At 42.9% G+C, this 26,170-nt stretch overlaps 1 protein-coding gene across 5 annotated transcripts in view; it reads right to left on the bottom strand.

The window, feature by feature from the left end:
• Positions 1-26,170, bottom strand: part of TIAM1 (TIAM Rac1 associated GEF 1) — a 451,658-nt gene that overhangs the window by 29,980 nt on the left and 395,508 nt on the right. For 4 of the 5 annotated variants that reach the window (XM_061134344.1, XM_061134343.1, XM_061134345.1 and 1 more), the window contains 7 exons: positions 25,243-25,346; positions 12,867-13,046; positions 11,371-11,439; positions 10,964-11,089; positions 5,408-5,516; positions 471-650; positions 257-375 (listed from right to left, as the gene is read on the bottom strand). In XM_061134344.1, coding sequence (XP_060990327.1) covers positions 257-375; positions 471-650; positions 5,408-5,516; positions 10,964-11,089; positions 11,371-11,439; positions 12,867-13,046; positions 25,243-25,346 — 887 coding nt within the window. Of the gene's footprint in view, positions 1-256; positions 376-470; positions 651-5,407; positions 5,517-10,963; positions 11,090-11,370; positions 11,440-12,866; positions 13,047-20,353; positions 21,179-25,242; positions 25,347-26,170 lie in introns of those variants that run through there. The other variant, XM_061134347.1, reaches the window with a different exon arrangement.

The following is a 26,170-nucleotide window of genomic DNA, read 5'->3' as shown; positions in this document are numbered from 1 at the left end:
AATCTATAACGGAAAAGAATCTGTAAAAGATTATTTTATATATATTTATTATATATATATTTATATATATATACTGAATTACTTTACTGTACATGAGAAACACAATACTATAAATAAACTATGCTTCAATTAAAAAAAAATGCCACCAACAAAAATACTATCATTGTTACTATTTTACTTACAAATAACACCTTAAAAAGAAACAAATCAACCCAGCTCTACAGACAAGCATGCTGGGCAGAAGAGGGGTCCTTACCTCTTTTTTCTCACCAGTCTGTTCAGCGATCAGCTGGTCAAACACAGCCCCAAATTCCTCATGGATTTTCTGCATTTCATTGATATGACTTGCAACCTTGTTCATAGTCTTGATGGCCACTGGAGGAAAACAGGTCGTGAAATAAACGAAAAGACTAGTTAAAGGCTCTGGAGAGACCTGAAGAAGGGGCAGTTCTCAGGGGCTCATGGCTCACCATCCAGGTGGTAGTGTTCCTCGCTCTCCGCGTCCGTCAGAGCAAAAAGCTCCTTCAGCAGAAGCGGATACTTAAGGATCCTCTGGATGGGCTTGATGAGGTAAGACTCCAGGGTGGACGAGTGCTGCTGCTTTGGGTTCTGGGCATCCAGGAACGCCTTGAAAGCTGCGTCCGTCTTGGCTGGAAGAGTTTAAATAGAGACTGTCTGGGCGGAACATCCAAATGACTCCCTTCTCATAATTTCACTAATTCCAAGGTGCCTTTTCACAGGATTGAGAGTACAGTGAATGGTCAGAGAAGGCCTGCCCCTCAGATTTATTTGCTTATTTAGGGGGAGTGAGCAGAGGTCCAGTGAGTTAGCAGCGGTCACCAACCTTTTTTGGCACCAGGGACTGATTTTGAGGAAGACAACTTTTCCCTAGATTGGGGAGGAGGGGATGGTTTGGGGATGATTCGAGTACATTACATTTATTGTGCACTTTGTTTCTATTATTATTACATCAGTTCCACCTCAGATAACCAGGCATTAGATCCCAGAGGTTGATGACTCCTGAGCTGAGTGATAACAGAGTCTGTAAGTCCTACGCACAGAGGTTTCCAAGGGTCGCTGTTGAATGTCTTCTTAATCTGATATTTTGACATCAAAGACCTGATAGACCCGGGAGAGACTGCCTGTCCTAGAGCTAGTCAGTCCCTACAGGTAGCCTAGGAACCACCTGGAAGCATGCCTTTCACACACAAGTCAACCAATCCAGAGCCCCCTGCCTCCATCTCTCTTCTATGAGGCTTTTACAACTCTAGGCCAATCCTCCCCCTGCGCTAAGCATCAAAGAGCCAGGCCCCAGAGAACTCAGGACAGCCCTCCCACCCCAGAGCCTGCTGAGATTATTCAAATTAGCCAATCCTAAACCTGTTTGCCCTGATTCACCCATTCCTTCCTGCAGACGCCACAACAGAGCACCTTGCCTATGTCTTCCCCTCACTCATTCTGCCTCCTGGTGGACCCTGGTGCTTCCTCTCATGGCCCTGCACTATGTGACCCTCTCCCCTCCTCTTGGGAACCGTGAAGAACACACAATCTTTCTTTTAAATAAAAGAAATTATTTGTTTGGCTGTGCTGGGATTTTTAGTTGTAGCATGTAAACTCAGCTGTGGCATGTAGGATCTAGATCCCTGACCAGGGATCGAACCTGGTTCCCTGCACTGGAAGCGCAGTGTCTTAGCCACTGGACCACTAGGGAAGTTCCACAGACTTCTGATGGTAATTGTCTCCTGATCTGTTGGCCTAGCCACATCTGAATAATACAAAAGCCTGCATCTGCAAACACTGCTTACCCCAGTTTTTCTAATTTTTCAAGCATTTCATTGATGATAGAACCTCTTTTGAGAAGAGGAAGGAAAAAAAGCAGCAGCAGCAATACCTTGCAGCTGGCTAAGTGGAGCAGAGCTGGTCTCCTGCAGGGAACGCCTTTTAAGACCTGTTCCGTGTTAATGCAGGGCTACCAGCTATCAGGATTTATCTCAGGGGGAAACATAAAACTGACCTCAGGTAACACCAGCAGCAGTATCCTCACGGGCTGGGCTTTTATCTGTGTCCCAGCTAGGCTGAAAAATCAGCCCTGGGGAGTTGTGGGCCCCCAGACAATCAGAACAGTATCTGCCAGTGGACAGTCAGGAAGACACAACGTGTCTTTCCAAAGAAATGGTGGAAAGAGAGGCTGAACTGAGGGCAAAAATGGGAAGAAGAATGGACAATATATTAAAATGACTAACTGTAGGCATATACTTTTTTAAGCTTCTGATATTGCCATCTCCAAAAATTAGGAATGTGAGCTAAGAACAAAAGATAGGGCTTCCCTGGCGGGCCAATGGTTAAGAATCCACCCTGCAATGCAAGGTACATGGGTTCAGCCCCTGGTAAGGAAGATCCCACATGCAGAGGGGCAGCTAACCCATGGGCCACAACTTCCGAGCCCACGCACTGTGACTACTGAAGCCCTCTCACCTAGAGCCTGAGCTCTGCAACTAATGAAGCCACTGCAATGAGCAGTCTGCCCACTACAGTGAGAGAAAGTGCTCACACACCAAGGAAGGCCCAGCACAGCCGAAGGAAAAACAAGAACAGACGAGACTGCAAAAGGACGTCGTGAAATCAGAGAATGAGTCTTCTCTCTCTTTATTCAAGTAAGAAAAACAGCAGTCATGGGGAAAGCCCTTGTAAAGACTACCATCTTCTCAGCCATTTTAAGTCCCATCAAGAGGAATCAGATTCCATGGATCCAGCCACTAAATCCATGACGAGAAAGGAGACTGGGAATGAAGTGGTTGCAAAGCAGCCCAGGCGGGTACTTCCTATTCTCAAAGAGTTCTCTTTATCGTATCTGCACATTGGGCCACCAGAAAAATGTGGGTCATACCCTAACGGTTTAAGGGATGATTCTGAAAGACTCTAATATTTTTCAGGTGCAAAATATAACGATTTTGAATTTTTGAAAATCTACAGGGGCAGAATTTAATCAAGTGAGTAAAAATAACACAAATTGCTTTAAGGACTGTGATGAGTATATAATTTTACCAGAGAGCAAAGTGCTCTGAAATTGTTAACACTCTCATAACACAGCATTCAGTTAGAGTTTAAAAAGAAATACATACACAGAACTATATGACCAGTGCAGCCTATCTAAAACCACACAGCAGGACAACTTCCTTGTCATACAGCTGGATAAGGAAATTCCCAGGTTCCCTTTAAGTTTTTATGCTGAAGTAGGACTCTTTTGCCTGGACTGAAACTATCATTAAGTATGTCATTATCTGGGGCAGGATCTTTTGCTATACAGAGACCTATGTTGTATTCATCTTTATTATAATAAGTTTTAAATTAAATCAAGCTAGTTCTCTTTGGCAGCAAACACAAATGTAAGTATATTACTTACATATTCAGCAGGTGTTTACATGGCAGCCACATGGTAAGGTGTAGAAGTAAGAGCAGGCTGATTTCCAGAGATCCTTTGAAACTGAACTGTCTATAGATTCCACTGTTTACCAAGGGCATATTTCTCTAGTCCCTTAACCTATCAAAGTCACATGCAGAACTATGGAAGGGAAACAGCTTTTTAGTGACTCTCAGAACACCCACCACCTTCTTAGAACACAGGAACAGGAGCTTGCCAATATAAAACTTCTACTCTTCTCTGTGCAAAATGGAATTTCAGCTGGACTTTTGTAAATAACTGAAAAAATTTTAGTAGTGATGGTGGTGACTATTATCACACACAAGAGAACAAAAATAGGTGAGGGAAAGATGAAATGACACAAAAAGGTGTATGAACTGTGGTAGGTTATTATGAAATTAATGAAAATACAAATAAAGTAGGGAATTTCTAAATCTCCTATGTTTTTGCATAATTGCAAAATGACTTATCAATTCTGGCCCCAAAGAGCTGAGTCAAAACTTTCATGATAAGAAAACTGACAACACTATTAACTCAAGATATTAATGCATTTAATTTCTCAGTATAGTCAGCACTCCATATCTAAGGATTCTATATCTAAGGATTCACTCTATATCTAAGGATTCTATATACAGGTTCTGCATCGTGGATTCAACCAATGATGAAGAGGAAATAGTTGGGAGAAAAATTCCAGAAAGTTCCAAAAAGCAAAACTTCAATTTGCTGCATACTGACAACTATTCACATGGCACTTATACTGTACAGGGCTTTCCTGGTGACTCAGACGGTAAAGAACCCGCCTGCAGTGCTGGGAACCTGGGTTCGATCCCTGGGCTGGGAAGACCCCCTGGAGGAGGGCATGGCAACCCACTCCAGTATTCTTGCCTGGAGAATCACTAGGGACAGACGAGGCTGGCAGGTTACAGTCCATGGAGTTGCAGAGAGTCGGACACAGCTGAGCGACTAAGCACAGCAGACTGTACTATATTAGGGCTTCCCAGGTGGCACTAGTGGAAAAGAACCCACCTGCCAATGTGGGTGGAGAGGGAAATGGCAATCCACTCCAGTACTCTTGTCTGGAGAATCCCGTGGACAGAGGAGCCTGGTGGGCTACAGTCCATGGGGTCGCACAGAGTCGGACATGGCTGACGTGACTTAGCCTGCATGCATGCGTTGGAGAAGGAAATGTGGCAACCCACTCCAGTATTCTTGCCTGGAGAATCCCAGGGACAGAGGAGCCTGGTGGGCTGCCGTCTGTGGGGCTGCACAGAGTCGGACACGACTGAAGTGACTTAGCAGCAGCAGCAGCAGCCAGTGTAGGAGATATAAGTTCGATCCCCGGATTGGGAAGATCCCTTGGAGGAGGACGTGGCAACCACTCCAGTATTCTTGCCTAGAGAATCCCATGGACAGAGGAGCCTGGCAGGCTATGGTCCATAGGTTCTCAAAGAGTCGGACATGACTGAAGTGACTTGGCATGCATGCATATACTGTATTAGGTATTTCAAGTAACCTAGTGATGTTTGGTGGTGCTAGTGATAAAGAGACTTGGGTTCGATCCCTGGGTTGGGAAGATCCCCTACAGAAGGAAATGGCTACCCACTCCAGTCTTCTTGCCTGAAAACATCCCTGGACAGAGGAGCCTGGCGGGCTATGGTTCAGGGGTTTACAGAAGAGTTGGACACGACTGAACAACTGAGCACACACACATATGGGAAAATATGCATAGGTTATGTGCACACAGTATGCATTTTATATAGGAGACTTGAGCATCCCAGACATTTGGTGTCTGTGGGGGATCCTAAAACCAATACCCCACAGACACCGAGAGACAAGTGTACTCTCACTTGGAGCTTGCTGGAATATCTATCTGGCACAACAATGACTCTTAGATTTCCGTCCAGAAGCCCCCGCCCACGGTCAGCCACACAAATGTGAATTGACAATTAACACGCCCACCTGCCGCCCAGGGCTCCTGGGCCTTACCTTTCACCAGGACCTTGGGGACCTTCGTGTGGCTGGCGCAGAAGGCACTGTAGAGCTTGAAGCGGTCAGCGTAATACAGAAAGGATCCCCCCAGAGAGAACAGCACTTTCTGGATACAATGAGAAACAGTGCAGTTAGTTTGTGGTCCTCCTCACCCAGAAACATCAGCAGGATGGAGCCGGGAGCTCACACCTGCCAGAGTCTCCCCCCAAACCAGCACCATTCCCACCTGTCTTTGCTCACTGATGGCCTATTGGAAAGCCTATGGGCTCACCTTTTTGTGTAATAGATGCTGTATTTGGCTCTCTCAGTAATTACAGCCAGTGTCACTGGTTTTGCTGGCTTATGTCTTTCAATGACCTAGCTGAGACGTCTGACTGTTAATGAGAAAGTAGATATGGCATTTTGGAAAAAACAGAAATCTCCTAAATTCCCTCATTAGATTCTGTTGGGATGTAGAAGTGACAAACCAAATAAAGGCAAGAAATGCATAAATCCCCCAAAATAGAAAACTACCTTTCCGTGACCACTAATTCCACCCTCTCCAGCACCATACTCTTCTCTAGCAGGAGTAGATAAGAACGGAAGGAACAGACTCACCTATGGGAATTAGGTAACCTCTCCCAGCCCACAGCCTCTGCCCGAACGGGATCAAAACTAGGGGGAGGCCTTCTCTGTTAGAGCTTCCCTGATAGCTCAGCTGGTAAAGAATCTGCCTGCAATGCAGGAGACCCCGGTTCAATTCCTGAGTCAGGAAGATCCACTGGAGAAGGGATAGGCTACCCACTCCAGTGTTGTTGGGCTTCCCTTGTGGATCAGCTGGGAAAGAATATGCCTGCAATGCAGGAGACCTGGGTTCAATCCCTGGGTCCAGAAGATCCCCTGGAGAAGGGAAAGGCTACCCACTCCGGCCTGGAGAATTCCATGGACTATATAGTCCATGGGGTCACAAAGAGTCGGACACGAGTGAGTGACTTTCACTTTCTTCCCTATTAGGAATTTAATATAGCTCAGCTGGATACTTTTTATCCTACACATTTTCTATAAATATATGAAACAGGCCTCAGAAAAATATCTTCTATAGGTTTCACACTGATCTAGTCTAGTTTAGAAAGAGGTATGGCTTATTTAGGTTTAGAATTTAAAAGTTGGATTCCAAGCCAAAAAAAAAATAATAATAATAAGGCTGGGGATTCGAGTGATAAATTGGGTTCCACAAAATGCAATTTATTTTAATTAACAATGCAGAGAATGCTGATAGTCTAATTAAAAGAAAACAAAGGTTTATTATGAACCATACATAATTGGTAATTAGAGGCCTAAATTCATTTCCTACATGTTCTACTTTTCCTCCTTTACTTTTTCAGCTACACGCCTCCCCAAATCTCATCCCCCTGACCCTGTACAGACAGTCATCATTTGAACCAAATCCAATAATTAAACGAGAAAAGTTGTGTAAGAAAAAGCTCTAAATGTAACCACTCACTTTAGCCACATCAAGTTATCCATTTGTTTAACTTAATATAAATTCACTAGGCATTTACCATATAGGAAACACAGAACATTAACATGTCCATTTCTTCTTCCAGCCTTAAAAAATAATCTCTGAGCACAAACTGTCCACAAACATGGCGGGTGGACACACAAAGACTGCATTTACCCCGTGTTTCTATTCGGGAGGACTTCACAGAGCCTCTCACTGGCTGACAGACACTGCAAATTCCCAAGAGGAAATTTTATCAAAACTTATTTGATCTCAGAACCGATTTTTTTTTTTGCTAATCCTGTTGCAGGGCTAGTGTTCTATGCAACATAATTTGCACCTTTTTAACAAGCTTTTTAATTTTTGGCAAATATATAATCAGGATTTAAACAAAACAGCAATCACAGAAACCAGGAGCAGCAGGCTTAGGAAACCAGCAACTGAGAAACTAACCCAGAGTGCCCGAGAGCAACCCCGGAGCCGCGAGTGTTCAGGGAGCATCAGCTGTCACATCTCAGAGACGGGATGGAGACGGTCAGATTATGCGGGAAATCAGTGAAACGAAGGTCGGGGAAGAAGGTTCCACTTAAATGGTATTTACAGCAGTGACTGCTCTAGAGTGAACTTGCTCAAAGGATCATGCACTAATCCCTCCCTAGAATAATATCTCTGCTTGTAACACCATCATATTTGTATCACAGTTCTGATAACTACACGCTCCTAAAGTGATCAACAGAATCTAAACACAAAGAACTGTTGCCATAGTAAAAGCATGCTAAATGAAGATCATGAATGTTCGGTATTTTAGATTAAAACCAAGCATTTTCAGGTCTGTATGCATTTTTGTTATGTTCCACAGTAAGCAACTTTTTTGATTAACTGACAAATTACTAGCCCTTATCATGGTGTTCTAATAGTGTCCTATTAATTAATTTACCAATGAGCCCAACTGTATTTGAAATGGACAGTATGCCCAATCACCCTGAGGAGAGGAAAACTGAACTAACCCAAGCAATTCTGAAAAAAAATAAAATAAAAAACTATATTCAATAGTTAAAGGGGTATTATACCTGTCATTTATTCAAATGGTTCAGGAGAAAAAATTATACATTTTGTACACATAGACACACACAACATACACATACACACACACATATTAGGGAGCCAGAGAAAGGATAAAGCAAATGTGGTCAAATGTTAACATTTGGAAAATATGGGAGAAGGATAGCTTAGAATTCTTTGTGCTATTCTTGTAACCTTTCTGTAAGTCTGAAATTATATCCAAATAAAAATAGAGAACTATATATAAATATAGGTCCATAAGCTTATGTGTATGAAAATATGTGTGCATTCTAAATGACTCCTGCTGCAGAGAAAGACTGTAAAGAGATGACACACAGAAAAATATATCAAAGGATAGTCTTCATCTCATCCTACAAACCTATCAGGGGTACTAACACGACAGCCAGATTCCCGCACCGTTAGAAGACAGTCACACAGTACGGGGGCCACACCTGTACGGACAACTGAACCCAAGTTCAACACAAGTGCAAAAGTTACTCAATGGAAAGAGATCGAAAGATAGTCATCTCAAAAACCAGTGCTGGAAAAACTAAATATTCATATACAAAAAATTGACTTTGATTCACCCATCACACCAGATAAAAGACTAATATGTAAGTCCCCAAGTCACAAAACTTCTAGGAGAAAACCTTTATGACCCTGCTTTAGGCAAAGATTTCATAGATAAGACACCAAAAGAAAAGAAAAAATTTGAAAAATTGGATTTCATTAAAAAACAAAAATTTCTGGGGACATCCCTGGAGATCAAGTGGTTAAGAATCCAGGCTTCCACTGCAGGGGGTGCGGATTTGATCCCTAATCAGGGAACTAAAAGACTGCATGCCATGCAGCGTAGCCAAAAAAAACCTTTTTTTAAATAAAATTTCTCTGGGGAGGAATAAATTAAGAGCTTGAGATGAACATATATATACTACTACACATAAATAATAGCCAACAAGGACCTACTACATAGCACAGGTAACTATACTCAATATTTGGTAATAACCTATAAGGGAAAAGAATCTGATAACGATTATATATCTATACATAAACTAAATCTGGAGAAGGAAATGACAACCCACTCCAGTGTTCTTGCCTGGAGAATTCCATCAACAGAGGAACCTGGCAGGTTGCAAGTCCATGGGGTCGCAAAGAGTTGGACACGACTGAGCGATTTTCACTTATAAACTAAACCACTTTGTTATATACCCAAAACTAATATACTGTAAATCAACTATACTCAATTTAAAAAAAGAAATCAACTTGAAAAAAAAAATTCTGCTCTTTGAGAGATACTGTATGACAAAAGAAAATATTTACAAATCATATATATGGTAATAGACTTCTACACAAAATTTTCAAAGAACTCTCAAGACTCAATAATAAGATAACAATCCAATATAATAAATGGGCAAATGATCTGAACAGACATTTCACCAAAGAGGCTATAATGAAAGCAAATTAGCACACAGAAAGATACTCATCATCATATCATTAGAGAAATTAAAATAAAGCCATAATGAAGTGCCACCACATGTTTGCTAAACTGGCTAAGTTTAAAAAGAGTGACCTGACCCTGCTGCAGAAAGAGGAAGAACAGCAGATGGGACTGCACACTGGCACAGTCATTCTGGAAAACAGTTCAGCAGTTTCTTAAAAAGTTACACATACACTTTCCACAGGATCCAACCCTTCCACTCCAAAGTATTTATCCATGAGAAATAAAAGCATATATTCATGGCTCAGTTGGTAAAGAATCCGCCTGCACTGTGCAAGTCCTGGGTTCAATCCCTGGGTTGGGAAGATCCCCTGGAGAAGGGAAAGGCTACCCACTCCAGTATTCTGGCCTGGAGAATTCTGTGGATCTCTTAATGCATTCATACTAAAACTTGCACACAAATGTTCACAGCAGCTTTACTTGTAATTACCAAAAGCTGGAAACAACCCAATGCCCAAGAAAGGAGAAAGGATCAGTACTGATACATCCACACAATGCAATTACTACTCTGCAACTAAAAAGTGTGAATCATGGGTATATGAAACAACATGGGTGGAACTCAATACAATTATGCACTAAAAGATGCCACATAAAAAAAGTCTGTGCCAAAAAAAAGAAAAAAGTCTGTGCTGTATGATTTCATTTATATAAAATTCCAGAATGCAAACTCATCTATGGTAACAGAAAGCAGACACAGTTGGCTGTGGCTGAGAGGCCAGAAGAAAAAGAAGAGAGGAATCACAAAAGAACAGGAAAAATAACTGAGGGTGATAATTATGCCCATTATCCTGATTGAGGTGATGGCTTCAGAGGTGTACACATATGTCAGATTTCATCAAACTGTACATTTTAAATATAAGCAGTGTGTTGTATGTCAATTATACCTCCATTAACCTTTTTAAACATCCATGAGGGTGACACATAAGCCAAAACCATTGTGCATGAATCAATGAGCTTCGTTGGTTGGAAACACAGAGCAGGAAATCTCTGCAAGGGGAAGCCAACCAAGGAGGAGGAAGCCGGCTGTAAGCACCCTCACTGAGCACTCCAGTCATAAATCCTCATTAAGGCTTCGAGGACACTGTGTGCTGGGACCGTCTTCCTCCTGGATAACGATAAGCATTTCTATTAACCAGTTCCCCAGAACAAGATAAATTAATTTGTTTATCGGAAAACCAAGACTGCTAGTCGAATTTTGCTAACAGCAAGTGTCAAAGGCCCCCACATAAACAGAACAAAAGGTAGGTGCGTCTTCCTAAAGAGAAGTCAGCAGATACTCCAGTTAAATGGAAGTCAATAGCACTGGTTCTACCTTAGCCAGACCAGCAAGACATAGTCCATTTCCCTCTCTGACTCCCTTTAGGAACTGACCCCACTGGATAGCCAATGAAGACTCAACACCACAGCAACAAAGTCTCCTGTGATGTGTTATCAGGAGATTCGACTGGATCTACAGGCTACCTCATTCCTGAAATTAGGAGGCAACTTGACACTATTTGAAGTTGAGACTTACCTTAAATTGGTCAACTTTCTCAAGCTTTTCCAGATCAGGTACCAATCTCACTCCATCTTCCAGAGTTTTAAGGAATTCTACTTGAAACTCTACCATTTCGGTTAAATTTCCAAAGAGCACATCAAGCTGGAAAATGCAAAAGAATTTCATCAACCGCCTATTTCATTAGTGTATGGATCCTTCATTTGCTTCTGATTTCAAAGTTTTTCTACCCATATGGTAACGCTCCCACCATCAGCAGGTGGGCCAACTCTTTCCTCTTGGAGTGCATGCCAAGAGCTTGCGAGGCAATAACTTGACCTATTTATTACAATTAAATGAATTCAAAATGCTCCCAGTATTGTGTGAGGTCCTCAGTTCTTCCCCATCACCAGGTCAAGCTAAAGTTCAGACGATAGCCACCATACCTCATCCTGGGTGAGAAAAGTTTCTTTTTGAAGAGGTTTTAGATATCTCTCCATGAGACAGTTTAAGTCCTAAGGGTTGAAAGAATATCAGATTAGCACATCTGAAAGTCTATAAAGAATCTAAAAGGAAAAAAAAATTACATCCCAAAGGCTAACATTTCAGTCTTTAGGTCACTGAGGTTCACTGAAGCAGAAGCGAGCCAACCTCTTCTCAAAATATTTCAGGCTTTGTAGCCATATGGTCTCTGTCACAACTATTTAATTTTGCTGCTGCAGCAGGAAAGCAGTATAAATGATACTGGGTTGGCCAAAAAAATGGCCGTGAGATGTTACAGAAAAACCCAAATGAACTTTTTGGCCAACCCAATACATAAATGAATGCATGTGGCTGTGTTTCAATAAAACTTTATTTGTAAAAGCAGGCAGAGAGCCAGATTTGGTCCAAGGGCCATACTTGCTGGCCTCTGACTTAAAGACTAAGACAGATCATTAAAAACAGATCACACAGTTGTAACATAGACTCAACATAACTAAATTATAGAGAGGCATATGTATAATTATACAGAGACATATGTATATGATCATACAATGATCATAGTTAGGTTAATTATATCATTATAGGAATATATTGCAGATTATATAGTGTTGAAATAACTTTCTAAGCCCCAGATGGAGCCTTTTTTGCCTGGGGTGCCATGTCAGTAAACCAAAATTTAAATGATTTTTATGTCCCTGTCAATACACCACTTGACCAGAAGTGTAGTATGTATCTAGTCAACCAATATCCAAACGCCAAGCCAATTCTCGGCCTTCTCACCCCAACCAAGGTTGACTTTGTGGCCCTAGCCAATTAGACATTTTCTACTTTTCTCTTCCTTGTTCTTAATTCTTTGTTATGAAAGCTTCTTGCCTTCTGCCCCATCTTGCAACTCTACAAAAGAAGACTGTCCACTTCATGAATAAAGTTTTAAATAAAGTTTGTTTGTATCACTTACAAGTTGTCTTCTTTAATCATTTTTAAACAACCATTGTATATATTATAAACGATACAGGAACACAAGATCTAGTTCCGAAAATATAACTAAATATCAGAACAAATTATAAACAGACCTGATACCCTTCTGCCTCGACTCAGAGTAGATTGTGAAGATACCACTACTTAAACTTGTCAAAACTGAATTCAATTTTAGTATGCGCTCAACAGCCTATTTAGAAAGGTCAGAAGGTTCATTAATATTCACCATCATCTCCTTTCGGAGTCAATCGATCAGCTATTTCCATCAATGAATTGCTATAAGAATAGGCATGCCTCCCTAAAACACAGAAGGAAACTGTGACATTCAGAATCAAGGCCAAGTTCTATAGAAGAGACAAGACACTCTTCATGACCATGATCTGGTTTTGTCATCAGCCAACATCCGTGTATAAACACCCAGCATACATCCTTCAGAGTGACGGCAGGAAGAACGCAGGAGGGAGAACCGGAGAAGACGTACCTTCACGTAGGTGCGCTCTGTCTCCAGGAGCTCGCAGATGACCTTGCGCAGCTTATCAGCATCCGTGAGCTGTCTCATGGTGGCCAGCTGAGGCCCAGTGGAGTCCTGGGGGGACGGGCTCGGGTCAGAGGGGTTCATCTCGTGCAGACTGCGGCAGAACGCGGCCACCTGGTCCGTGCTCTTCAGCGCACAGTTGGAAAGGCAAGACAGATGAAGTTATCCCTCGCTGGAGAGACTGGCCTGACACCTGTCCTTCTGACGACATTCAGTCTGGTCAATGAACTGCCACTCATGAATCACAGCGCCCCTTTCCCCAGATTGCACCACACATCTGAGCACTCACTGAATGCTCCAAACAACCCTAGTAACAACTCCTGGCCCAGACTGAGCGATCACTGCCTGTTAGGCACTGGTTTGATGCATTTAACCCACTCATGTGATAAATAAGGACTGCGATCATTCCCACTTAACAGTTGACACAAGGGAAGTCCAGAGTAGTTAAGTAACTCATCCAAGATTGTACAGCTCAGACTTGAACCAGGTAGCACGGCTCAAAGCCTGTGTTCTTAACTACTCTGCAAGAAGCTCACCAATCAGAGGAAGATATGGCCAAAGGCATTTCACCCAAAATACAAGGCTAATTCATTACTGGACTCTCAGTTGAGTGCACCACACATATTTACTTTGCAAAGCTGGAGGATGATTTGATAAGCTTGGGGTCTCCCTGTCTCTGTTAAAAACAACTTTCTAGATAACCACAGATACTCATATATATGTATTTTAAAGTTTCCATCTCTCCAGCTTCTCCAAGGCAGAAAGATTCCACGACCAACCCCACTACTGCCAAAAGCACCCCCTGCCTCCTCACTCCTCCAGCTAAAACTAAGGGGCATTGGGCCCTGAACAAGACCTCAATAGCTCAGTCCCCACTCAACTGTTCAGGATGGGTCAAGCGGAAGTTTGGGATTCTAGAATTTGAAAATTCCAAGTCTCCAAGTTAGGCAAAACAGTTCTTCAAAGCAAGGTCCAAAGACGGAGCACTGAAAACCCCAGGGCATCACAGGCTCTCCACCTTGGCTGCGTGGGGGAATCACCTGGGGAGTTCTTAAACCTCTCCCGATGCCCAGCACACCCTCCAGATCAAATCAAGTCAGAGTCTCTGGGGACTTCTCTGGTGGTCCAGTGGTTAAGAATTCAGCCTGCCAAGGCAAGGGACACAGGTTTGTGCCCTGGTCTGGAAAGAGCCCACACTCCATGCGGTAACTAAGCCTGTGTGCTGCAACTACTGAATCCTGAATACTGAATCCTAGAGGCCATGCTCCACAACGAGAGAAGCCACTGCAACAAGAAGGCCCAAGACCGCAACTAGAGAGTAGCCCCTGCTCATCGCAACTAGAGAAAGTCCGTGTGTAGCAGCGAAGACCGAGCGCAGCCAAAAATAAATCAATTTTGTTAAAAATCAGAATTTCTAGGATGGGATGTGCAAGTGTTTGTATCTTTTAAAGCTCTCCATGGTATTACTCTACAGACTATTATTTTGTAGCACAGAATATATTGATAGTTTATTAACATTTGTTCAAAATGTACCACTCTAGAGATGTTTGATGCATATCTCTTTGAAACTGGTGGTTGCCTTCTTGGACTTCTCTTTCCTGTTTCTCTTGTCCAGTTTACCCCCAGGATATACACAATATTTCCAATAGAGCAAATAAAGAATTACTTTTTGTATCACCCGTCTACTCACTCCTAAGAGTGAACATTCTTAGAAGAACATCCTTCCAGGAACATCCATGGGTGCGCAGAGCTGAAAGTCAAGGTCGGCATTTGGTGGAGGGCACGGGAGTCAAACCAAGTGTATCCCATGGGGGCAACATCACTCATTATCAAAGAAATGCAAATCAAAACCACAATGAGGTACCATCTCACACCAATCAAAACGGCTGCCATCCAAAAGTCTACAAACAATAAATGCTGGAGAGGGTGTGGAGAAAAGGGAACCCTCTTACACTGTTGGTGGGAATGCAAACTAGTACAGCCACAATGGAAAACAGTGTGGAGATTCCTTAAAAATCTAGGAATAGAACTGCCATATGACCCAGCAATCCCACTGCTGGGCACACACACGGAGGAAAATAGAATTGAAAGAGACACGTGCACCCCAATGTTCATCGCAGCACTGTTTATTGGGCAGGACATGGAAGCAACCTAGATGTCCATCGACAGACGAATGGTTAAGTAAGGTGTGGTACAGATACACAATTGTTAAACACAGAGAAAGGCTACAGTGGCGAACATTAACCTGCCTTCCCCTCATTACCATACTGCATTTGCCTTGTTAGCATACTGCCTTCCTCTTATTAGCATAGCCCAACGAGAAGAAAGCCCGAAATAAAGACAGGACAAGGACACGGGAAATCAGAACAAGGATGCTTTAGTAGCAATGTCATGACAAGAAAGGGCAGAGCCAGGACCCAAATCCACATGATTATTGATCCAAATCTCTTAAGGTTACACAGCTTATTTATTAATAGCACAAACTCTGGTCTTCCATGCCAGGATGTATCAGTTACCTGTCAATGGCACTATTAAATGCTTCCTATGGAATCAATGTTTCCAACACTGAATATTCCCCAAAGAACTCTCCCTTTGGTGACTGATGAAAAGCTCATCAAAATGGGCCAAACTCTATGACATGTGAATTAGATTCTAATAAGGCTGTTAAAAAAGAAAGACTACTGGTTTTTCATCAAAGCCTGTTTCAGTAGAAATAAAGTTTTATCTAGTTATGTTAGGATTTTACAAACTCAATGTCATCATTAAATATTAACAGTAAAATATGGATTTGTCTTAATAATTAAAAAGGGACGAGTAGATCCATTTTGACAAAAATGTCCACATCTGTGAGATAATCTTATGGTAACTGTAATAGGCAATTGTAATAGGCATTGTAACACAGATGTTATGGAAGGGGGGAAGGGGTGCCTCACCAAAATGAAAATTCCATGGAAAGAGAATGACCACAGCTGACAGTTTAAGTGCCATGCCCTCCAGCTGATCCCAGACTCTCCTGTGTCACTTTGATTTGTCACTCGCCAACACAACAAATGTACAACGTTCGCTTACACAACGCTTCTCCAACTGTCCCAGCTCTAACCGCAGCTGCCTGCCATTTACGTGCAAATTAATATCCTAGCTATTATTCACGACGTGTAAATCCACCACCTATCACCGTATTCCCATCAGAGACACAGTAGACCTTTCTGCAGTTTAATCATTTAGACAAGTTGCCATGCAAAATCCAATGTCCTCATCAATTATACCAAGGATGCCCCAGGCCTTAAGATGCCCCATGCCAAGTTATAACCTGGGGACTCTGACACACATCAAAAGCAGGACACTTCCCTTGGTACCCCTGATTCACACGATGCAGACTTGCCATTCTCAGCAATATTTGGTTATAATAACGAAAGGCATGACATGGCGTTTCTGGGTTTTCATTCCCTCCGCTTCTTCATAAACACTCGGAGGTTTCCATTTTTAAGAGAGTGAGTTTCAAGGAGGGTCATCCAGGTGACGACTGCTTTTCAGAGGGCGGAACAGCACACTTTGTCCTCAGCATCTGAGCTCTGTGGGGCCCCAGGTTGCTGGAATTCCTGTCTCTGCTGCTAGGAGATGGGACAGCTTGCTCTATGCCCAGATGGGAACTGAGAAGCTGAGAGCAGAGTGATGAGCCTGCTGCGGTGTTGCTCGTTGATGGTAGAGCCGACTGAGCCCCAGGCCCCTGGTGTCCGTGGCCTGCAGGCCCACCGTCCGCAGATCATCAGAAGACACGAGTGTCACCATTTAGACTCTGCGGCCTGCACCTTGTCTCTCCTCAGTTCCTCCTCCCTCCTCAATCCCGTGGTCCCTACTCTCGGGAGAATCTTTTTTTCATGAAAGTTTAATTGACTTTTTTGTGTGTGAAGTTGCTCAGTCATGTCTGACTCTTCGCTATCCCACGGACTGTAACCTACCAGGCTCCTCCATCCATGGAATTTTCCAGGCAAGAGTACTGGAGTGGGTTGCCATTTCCTTCTCCAGGGGATCTTCCTGACCCAGGGATCAAACCCAGGTCTCCTGCATTGCAGGCAGACGCTTTACCATCTGAGCCACCAGGGAATTATATTGTGTTTGTTTCAGGTATAGAGCAAAGTGATTTAATTATACATATATACGTGCATGCATGCATGCTAGGTCGCTTCAGTTATGTCTTATGCTTTGCAACCCTACGGACTGTAGCCTGCCAGGCTGCTCTGTCCATGGGATTCTCCAGGCAAAAATACTGGAGTGCATTGCCATTTCCTCCTCCGGGGGATCTTCCCGACCCAGGGATCAAACCTGCATCTTGTGTGGCTCCTGCATCGCAGGCAGATTCTTTACCGCTAAGCCACCTGGGAATCCCATAGTTCCCTGTGCTATACAATAAATTCTTGCTGTTTACTTATTTTATGTTAAAAAAAAAAGAGTGTGAGTAGAATTCTTGACTTGGCCTATGTCAAGTCCACCACCTCTAAGGCTTGGTACCCTGAGTCTTAATCAAGCCTGTCGGGGAAGCTCAGGTCATGTGGGCCACGGCTTTGGGGCTCTACACCTAGCCATCTCCAACAACATCACCTCAAACAGCCACCTTCCTTACCTTCCTCCTGACACACCCCTCCTGAGCCAGATCCTGGATTATAATAGGAAATACCTTTAGCATCCCAGGAGACACCTCCAAATTTCCTTGAGTTCTCTTCTGAGAGTTCAGAGCCTTAGGCATCCCTTCCTTACAAGAGACCTTCTTTCTGTGCTAAGACAGATTTATCCAGTGGAGTCTCTAAAGTTGACGGGGGGGGGCAAAACAGTTTCTCTACTGGCAACCCTGTTCTCTGATTCAAGATATAAACTCTTAGATTTATTACAAGGAAATGGGTCAACAAAGCCATAATCTTTCTACTGTTGATTCCATGTTATCTAACTAAACAATAAATTTAATAAAATGAACTTAAATAAGAACACACAGACTAGCCAGTTATACAGTACATATGGGCTTCCCAGGTGGCACTAGTGAGATATTGCCAAGGGGTGTTATTTATAATGCTCTTAGTGAAATTTTTGCTTGGAAACAATTACTTTCAAAGGATGTCATCAAGCTTGAGAATTCTGTTTTACTAAAATATTACCCACCCCAAAAAAAGCCTTAGAAGGAAGTATGAAATGCAGGTTGTCTTTGAAAGAGAAAGTTGCTCAGTTGTGTCTGACTCTTTGCAAACCCCATGGACTATACAGTCAGTGGAATTCTCCAGGCCAGAATACTGGAATGGGTAGCCTTTCCCTTCTCCAGGGGATCTCCCCAACCCAGGGATCGAACCCAGATCTCCCACATTGCAGGCGGGCAGATTCTTTACCAGCTGAGCCATCAGGGAAGCCCAAGAATACTGGAGTCGATAGCCTATCCCTTCTCCAGCGGGTCTTCCCGACCCAGGAATTGAAGCGGGGTCTCCTGCATTGCAGGTCATCTTGAGAATACCTCTAATCTAGGGATTTTCCACGTGGTGGCCCAGTTCTTAGGTCTCCCTGTCCCCACACTGGGGTCACACTTGTTTGCATCAAACTCTGACAGGACCTTCTCCAGAAGGTAGCTCAGCCAGGACGGAGGAAGCAGGAGGAGTCGAATGCAGTGCTTTCCCCGCTCCATCTCTAAGTGCTGCGTGGCATCCTGATCCTTTCCACATCAGGCACTACAACCCAGAAAGAGAGCTGCCATGAGAGGTCCTCAACACATCCCTCAAATACAAGTTTCCCAGAACCGGGACAAGTAGTGAAACGATGCTGCAAAGAAGACAGACACGGTTTCTCTGAACCAAACCTCTCTCCCCTGCTCGAGGACCGCCATCAGTCACCTTAGAAACAGAAAGCTCTTATGGGCATTTCCAAGCTGCCCGTTTAAACCTGCTATAGGGCGGCAGGGCCATTCCCACTGTCAGGACCAAGAGTTATCCACCCAAGGCACGAAGATGAACAGGACAATGGCAGGAAGAAACGGGCTACTTTCCTGAGGTCTGCCTGAAGTGCAGTGTTTATCGTATCGCTTTCTTCCTGTGGGAAATGAAAAGAAAGTACAAAAAGAGGGGGTAGGCTTTTAAGTGCACACATCAACTCAGGCTACCCAGCTGTTAAAGCTCTTCCTGTTATGCAACCACTGAAGGCAATTTCTATCTCAGGATGAGTTCAGAGTTCTAAAACTGTCCTTTGAGTCCGCCTGATTTAACACTCCCCACAGGTTTAAAAGGGGCCAGGGTGGCCTAAAATCTTACAGCCTTTATTTAAGCTTTTGTGAGAAACAAACACCAAAGTGACATACTCCGTAATTTCAGACACCGTCATATACAATGATGGCCCCTCAAGTTCTGTTACCTTTTCTGTCCCCTTTTGAACAAACTTTGAAGAAGAAAAATTCAAGGTGAAGGCTTCTTTGAGTAAAGCATGTGTACTCACTGTCCAAGTTCCAATTTCAGTACATGACACAAAATCTAACAGTCAGTAGGCTCTGATACTAATAGCAAACTATTACAATGCTTGATTTGATTTTAAGTTATTCCTCCCCATTAATGCACCAAAAATATTTATTAAAGAGGTAAGGAAGGGTGGGATAAATTGGGAGACTGGGATTGGCACATATACACTACTATGCATATAACAAATAACTAATGAGAACCTTCTATATAACACAGGAAACTCTGCTCTGTGCTGTCTTGACCTAAATGGAAGGAAATGTGAAAAAGAGGGTGGATATATATGTGTGTGTGTGTGTGTGTGTGTGTATAAAACTGATTCACTTTCCTATACAACAGAACTAACATAACATTATAAAGCAACAATACTCCAATATAAATTATATTTAGAAAAGAGGCAACAATTACCATAGGAATTGGCATACACAATATAGGTCAGTTGATGTTAAATCATTAACACATACCCCGAGCCAACACTAAAAAATCCACCTTCTTCTCAAGTAAGCAGAAATAGTCAAAATCACTTAAAATTTTATAGGAGACAAACTGAACATCCATCTTCCAGAAACGCTTGCTGAATACTTAGGCTAACTTATGGGGGGCAAGGAGGGGAAAGAGAGACAAACATCTTCAAACTCTCAACATCCAAGAGAAAGAGGGAGCAATTCAGATAATTACAAATAATAACAACCCATCTTTCCATCATTTAAAAATGAAAAACCAGACACACATAAAGATTCCAGGCAAACTTGACTTCACACCAACTACTAAGGCCCCACCCCCATGTTAAAATAGATAATTCTCTCTCAACAAAGGGATCTAAAGGGCAGAAGGATGAAGGATGCAGACGTGGGACAAGCGTATCACTGTCATTTGAACTGGGAAACAGACCAACTAGAAAGTCGTAACATAAACAAAGGCTGGCCAGAAAGCCAGAATTCAAACAGTGCTCACCAGATGAAGCGTGCGGTATACAGAATCGCTGGACTTGCCATTGTTTTCAATCCTGGGCTTGCGCTTTATTTTCCACAATGCAGACATCATTAGGAATGTATTCTCATGATAATTCTACCTCCTGACACGTTCAGCACAGAGACAGAAGTTTCTTAAAATACTTGGAGAGCACTGAGTGCCTTCAGGCTCCCAAGCAAGCATCCTTCATCCAGACAGCCCATGCCGGCTCTGCCATGAGGACCTACCTACAGCTGCATCTCTTTACAGAGAGGGCAGCAGCAGCACGCCCCCTGAGAGCAGCTCCCGCTGCCTGGCAGTGCCCTCTGGGAGGGTGGCAAAGGCTGCCCAACAGACGAGAAAGCTTTGATTTCACCTGGCTAAACAGCAGAAGTTCCAGAAATGGAGAGCCAAGAGGCGAGAAAACAATGCAAAAAAAAAAAAAAAAAAAAAAACGCCTCTCTGGCATGTGAGCATCTCTACTCTGCGGACTGAGATCAGCTGATTGGCCAGCAGCCTGCACTGCACAGGAATACTAAACCCGCCCGGTTCAAACAACTTTGAAGACACCCCTCAAAGAGTCGAGTCGGGAGCAAGCACTAAAACCCCAATGTATTATTTAAAAAAAAAAAAAAAATTGATGTTTTCACATTTTCCCTGAATGCTTTGTTACAATAGCAAACACTTCCAAGACAATCACACTGTCAGTTAAAAAGATAAAAGAAGGCTTTCCCATCGGAAATGCTCTCAAAATGAATGACTCTCATACATCGGCTACTACGTGGAAAACAAAATCACAGCTCCTAGGGGTCTGGAATGCAGGACGGGACTGCCTGGAGCGAATTAGCATTCATGTCAAGGGACAACAGTTTTTTATTAGAAGCAGGGAAACAAGTCGGGGGCAGAGGTGGTGGCGAGGAGATCCTTTGAGGTTGTCACCCACAGTCACAAGAGCAAGCAGGCGGCTTCCGAAGAGAAAGGCCGTCAGGCTGCCCCTGCGGTGTCAAAGTCCCACCCCACCCCCCCATGGATGTGACATTCCCCTGTCACCACAGCTCAGCCACAAAGCTCACGATTATCTATTTGCTCAACCCCAAAAGACCACATTAGCAAGAACTGAGATCAGAAATTTGTAAAAACAAAACTCCAACACGCATTCTCCTTACCCTGCCCACTGTTTCATTAGGACAATTCACTTAGGAAGAGCAGCAAAAATATTAAACAAAAATCAACAATCTTCATGTATTCAACCAACATGTAAAAATGATTACTTGTTTCATTTCATTTGTTCATCTGTTTGTTTCTCTTTACTTTTATATTCTACCCCCAGTCTGGAGCATTCAAATTAAGGCAAAATTGTCCTTCCACTTTTAGGCAGCTTACAACTTAAATTTTGATGTTTTTGAACTGTGGTGTTGGAGAAGACATGAAAGTCCATTGGACTGCGAGGAGGTCAAACCAGTCCATCCTAAAGGATATCAGTCCTGAATATTCATTGGAAGGATGATGCTAAAGGTGAAACTCCAATACTTTGGCCACCTGATGCGAAGAGCTGACTCATTGGAAAAGACCCTGATGCTGGAAAAGATTGAAGGTGGGAGGAGAAGGGGACGACAGAGGATGAGATGGTTGGATGGCATCACCGACTCAATGGACATCAGTTTGAGTAAACTCTGGGAGACAGTGAAAGGGAAGGGAGCCTGGCGTGCTGCAGTCCACGGGGTCACAAAGAGTCAGACATGACTGAGCCACTGAACAACAACAACTTAGAAATGAATGTTCACTTTTTTCTCAAGAAAAATCACACAATGATGCAGGAGCTATATTAAAAGAATATTTAACCTTAATCAAGAAACTTAAAATATACACTTTCCGTTACTTTAAATCATGACAAAAGATACTCACAAAGCTTAATAAGCATTAGAAAAATACTTAAGTGGCTAATGAGTATATAGTTGACTCTTGAACAACTGAGGGGTTAGAGGTGCCAAACATCTACGAAGTCAAAAATCTACATATAACTTACATTTCCCATCACTCCCATAACATAGTTCTTATGTACCAATGTTTTTCCTCCACATCCATGGTTCTGCATCCATATATCAAACCCAGATTGGTAGTGCTATGGACTATTGGAAAATTATCCACCTATAAACAGACTCTCCCAATTCAACCCCATGTTGTTCAAGGCTCAACTGTATCTAAACTAGCTTATTAATTAATTACTTCAGTCATTACCTACTTCCTCATTTTTTGAAACTTGGTATTTACTACCAGACCATACCCATCTGGCCAGAAGGTCATTTTCGGAAAGCAGTAAATAACACAGACCTGTGTTTTGCCACCTCAGAGCTGTGTGACCTTCAGTAAGCTGCTTAACCTCTCTGATCCAACAGCGTCATCTATAAAATAGGGGGAATAACAGTATCTCTTTCTCAGGGGTATTCTGAGGGTGAGATCAGTTACTATAGAATAACACCCAATATATACAAGATACTGCAGACGGGAGAGAATCTGCCCACAATGCAGGAGACCTGGATTCGATCCCTGGGTTGGGAAGATTCCTTGGAGAAGGGCATGGCAACCCACTCCAGTATTCTTGCCTGGAGAATCCCATGGGCAGAGGAGCCTGGCGGGCTACAGTCCATGGGGTCGCAGAGTCAGACACATCTGAAGAGCTAACACTAACACACCTAAGTACTGTGTGTTAGCCACCCAGTTGTGTCCGACTCTTTGCGACCCCATGGATTAGCTCTCATTTATTACTAATAATAAAATTGTTCAAATAAAGATAAAATCTGAAATCTACTCAACACTAGGAAGTACTATTTTCAAGTACAGAATCATGGTGCTTCCTACACGCAACCTGGAAAAAAAGGACTATGATCCTAACCTGTGGTGTCAATGAGGCCACTGTATGATCTTTAAAAATACTCAGATCATCACCCAAACTTGTCAATAACTTTGAAGAAGTTCTCCTTTATGAGAGCTGACTATGCATTTCTACAGTGAACTCCGGAAGTAGTATCTCCTGCTCCTATATTGGACCCTGGCTGTTCCAGGCAGGTTTCAGGGCCTTGTTCTCAGGAGAAAGAGCCATGACATCAGAGGCACCTGGGATGAGGCGACAAAACCCCGGCCCCTTCCTTCCTCCCTGCTGCCAGAACCGCAGGTCACAGAGGGCCCTGCTAAGCACTCCATGACTCACTACATTTAAGACGGAAACAGTCTCTTAAAATCCACAAAGGGAGGGAACACGGGGCTACTGGAGCGAGGTAAAAGTGATCCAAGTGAACAAGTATTCACAAATGAATGTCTCAGATACAGGAAAAATAACTGTATTCCCAAATCAAATCAGAGACTGAAAATAACAGTTTTAGCTTAACAACAGAATGATTTAATAAATAGCTTTCAAAATATCTTATCTCGCATGGAAATATCTATTTCTCTCAAAGGCCATCACCCTCCCCCACCTTCCCAAGAAAGTAGGTAAAAGGCCACATAAATGAAAAGGAACTATAAACAAGCCTTTGTCTGTGTTTTTGGCTTTAAATGAAACATATTTCCGTTTAGTAGCTTTTAAATTAATAACTGACAACATAAAGCCTTTCAGTCTATAAATATTAAATTTATAAATGCTATAGAATTTATAAATTCTAAAATTTACAGTGTTCAACTTAGACAACAAGAATGATGATCCTATGATGGCAAAAGAGAAACATACAGGTAAAAAAGTTACCGAAGAGAGTCAAACACAGGAACTCAAGAAAGTCCTACATATGGATGTGGGACTTACGTATACCTATAGGGACATATGTATACCTATGGCTGATTCATGTTGAGGTTTGACAGAAAACAAGAAAATTCTGTAAAGCAATTATCCTTCAATTAAAAAATAAATTAATTTTAAAAAAAGAAAATCCTACAAAGATATATGAAGACAAAAAGAGACACAAACATATGCACACAGAAACGCAGGTTTTTGAAACAATCAATCATATTTGAACTCTAATTCCATTAACAATATCAGTTAATATCAGTATCAGTTTTTTTGACCCACTGCATCATCTAATCACTGGACAAGGGCAAGAATCACCCTGATGTTGTAGATGAGAAAACAAAGGTATAATTTAAAGTTATATGATTTGTTCAGGTTAAATGACTGGAAAACGTCAAGTAATATTAGACAAGCAAGGGAACCAACACAAATATGTCAAAAACATTCTCAAAAAAAAAAAGAATAAATACGGACATAATCACACACATTTTCTTTGCTGCAGAGTCTTTCGGCTATAGGTAATAGAGGTTTTAAATTGTTATACTGTGATGAAAAGAGGTTATTGACACAAGGAACTCTTTAGGAAGTGGAAATAAAGCATGATGAATTATGGAAAACAAATTCATAGCAGCACCCAAGAATCAGAATAAGAACTTTGTCACAGTGCTCGACCAGCTGAGCACACTGTTTGGATGGACACATCGATGGTCTCTTTCCCTTTAATGTAAAAGATGCCTGCTCTTCACAAGAGCTAAACAGAGATCATGCAAACGCGGTTCCTTGTAGAAACCATGAGTAGCAGGAAAGTATAACTGATCCAGTTATACTCATTTTGGATGCCTTTTCCTCATACAGAAAGGGGGGGCATAAGAAGGAAACAGGATGGACACAGACTTTAATTCATTAAGGGTGAGCTCTGCCTTATATTGCCACATGTGGGTTTGTTCTCACGGCTATCCTTAGGATGGCGTATCCCATTTAGTGACCTCTCAGAAGTAAACACACTTCCGTCCCGTGGAGGGGCCTTCCCCCCACACACAGCTGCAGAGGTGATGTGTCAGCTGTGACTCTTTGGTGGTTCGAGACATGGGATGTGAAAATGGAAATCTCTCACCTTGCTGCTGTGATCAGTATCATCTGAGGATTCCAAGTCCGGCCCTTCAGCCTCCTCCGGAGCAGCCTCTGCACTGCTGCCCTGCTCGCTGCAGAGGCTGTGGCCTGCAGGATGAGAGCAGAAGGACACGCGGGTCAGCACACACAGTCACCGCTGCAAGGGCAAGGGGGCAGGGCGTCCAGCTCACGTGCCCAGTCCTGTCCCCGTCTGTGCGACCCCATGGACTGCAGCTCGCCAGGCTCCTCTGTCCACGGGATTTCCCAGGCAAGAATACGTGAGCAGGTTGCCTTTTGCTGCTCCAGGGGATCTTCTGGACCCACGGATGGAACCCGCATCTCCCTGGCACCAAGCCAGCTGGAGAGCCTCAAGCTTATGATGTGTCCATATATTGTTAAACCCTCCAAGTATGGGCACCATGACCTTGGTTCAATACATGCTAGTTTAGCTGTCTTTGTCATTATCACTATTATTATTACTTTATAATATGTTCTTATTATTTATAGTATATATTTTATAACATATAATATTTGCTATGGACTGAATGTTTATCAGTCCTGAATATTCATTGGAAGGACTAAGGCTGAAGCTGAAACTACAATACTTTGGCCACCTGATGTGAAGAACTGACTCATTGGAAAAGACCCTGATGCTGGGAAAGATTGAAGACAGGAGAAGGGAATGACGGAGGATGAGATGGTTGGATGGCATCACTGACTCAATGGCCATGAGTTTGGGTAAACTCTGGGAGTTGGTGATGGACAGGTAGGCCTGGCATGCTGCAGCCCATGGGGTCGCAAAGAGTTGGACGCAACTGAGCGACTGAATTGAACTGAACTGAATGTTTACCACCACCCCCCCTCCCAAATCATATGTAAAGCCCTAACCCCCAGTGGGACTGTATTTGGAGATGAGGCCTTTGGGAGCTAAG

Source organism: Dama dama, chromosome 31 (genome assembly GCF_033118175.1).
Source record: "Dama dama isolate Ldn47 chromosome 31, ASM3311817v1, whole genome shotgun sequence".
In the NCBI taxonomy this organism is placed as follows: Eukaryota; Metazoa; Chordata; class Mammalia; order Artiodactyla; family Cervidae; genus Dama; species Dama dama.
Note: the sequence above shows the minus strand (reverse complement) of the source record. Positions and strands in the feature narration are given on the sequence as shown.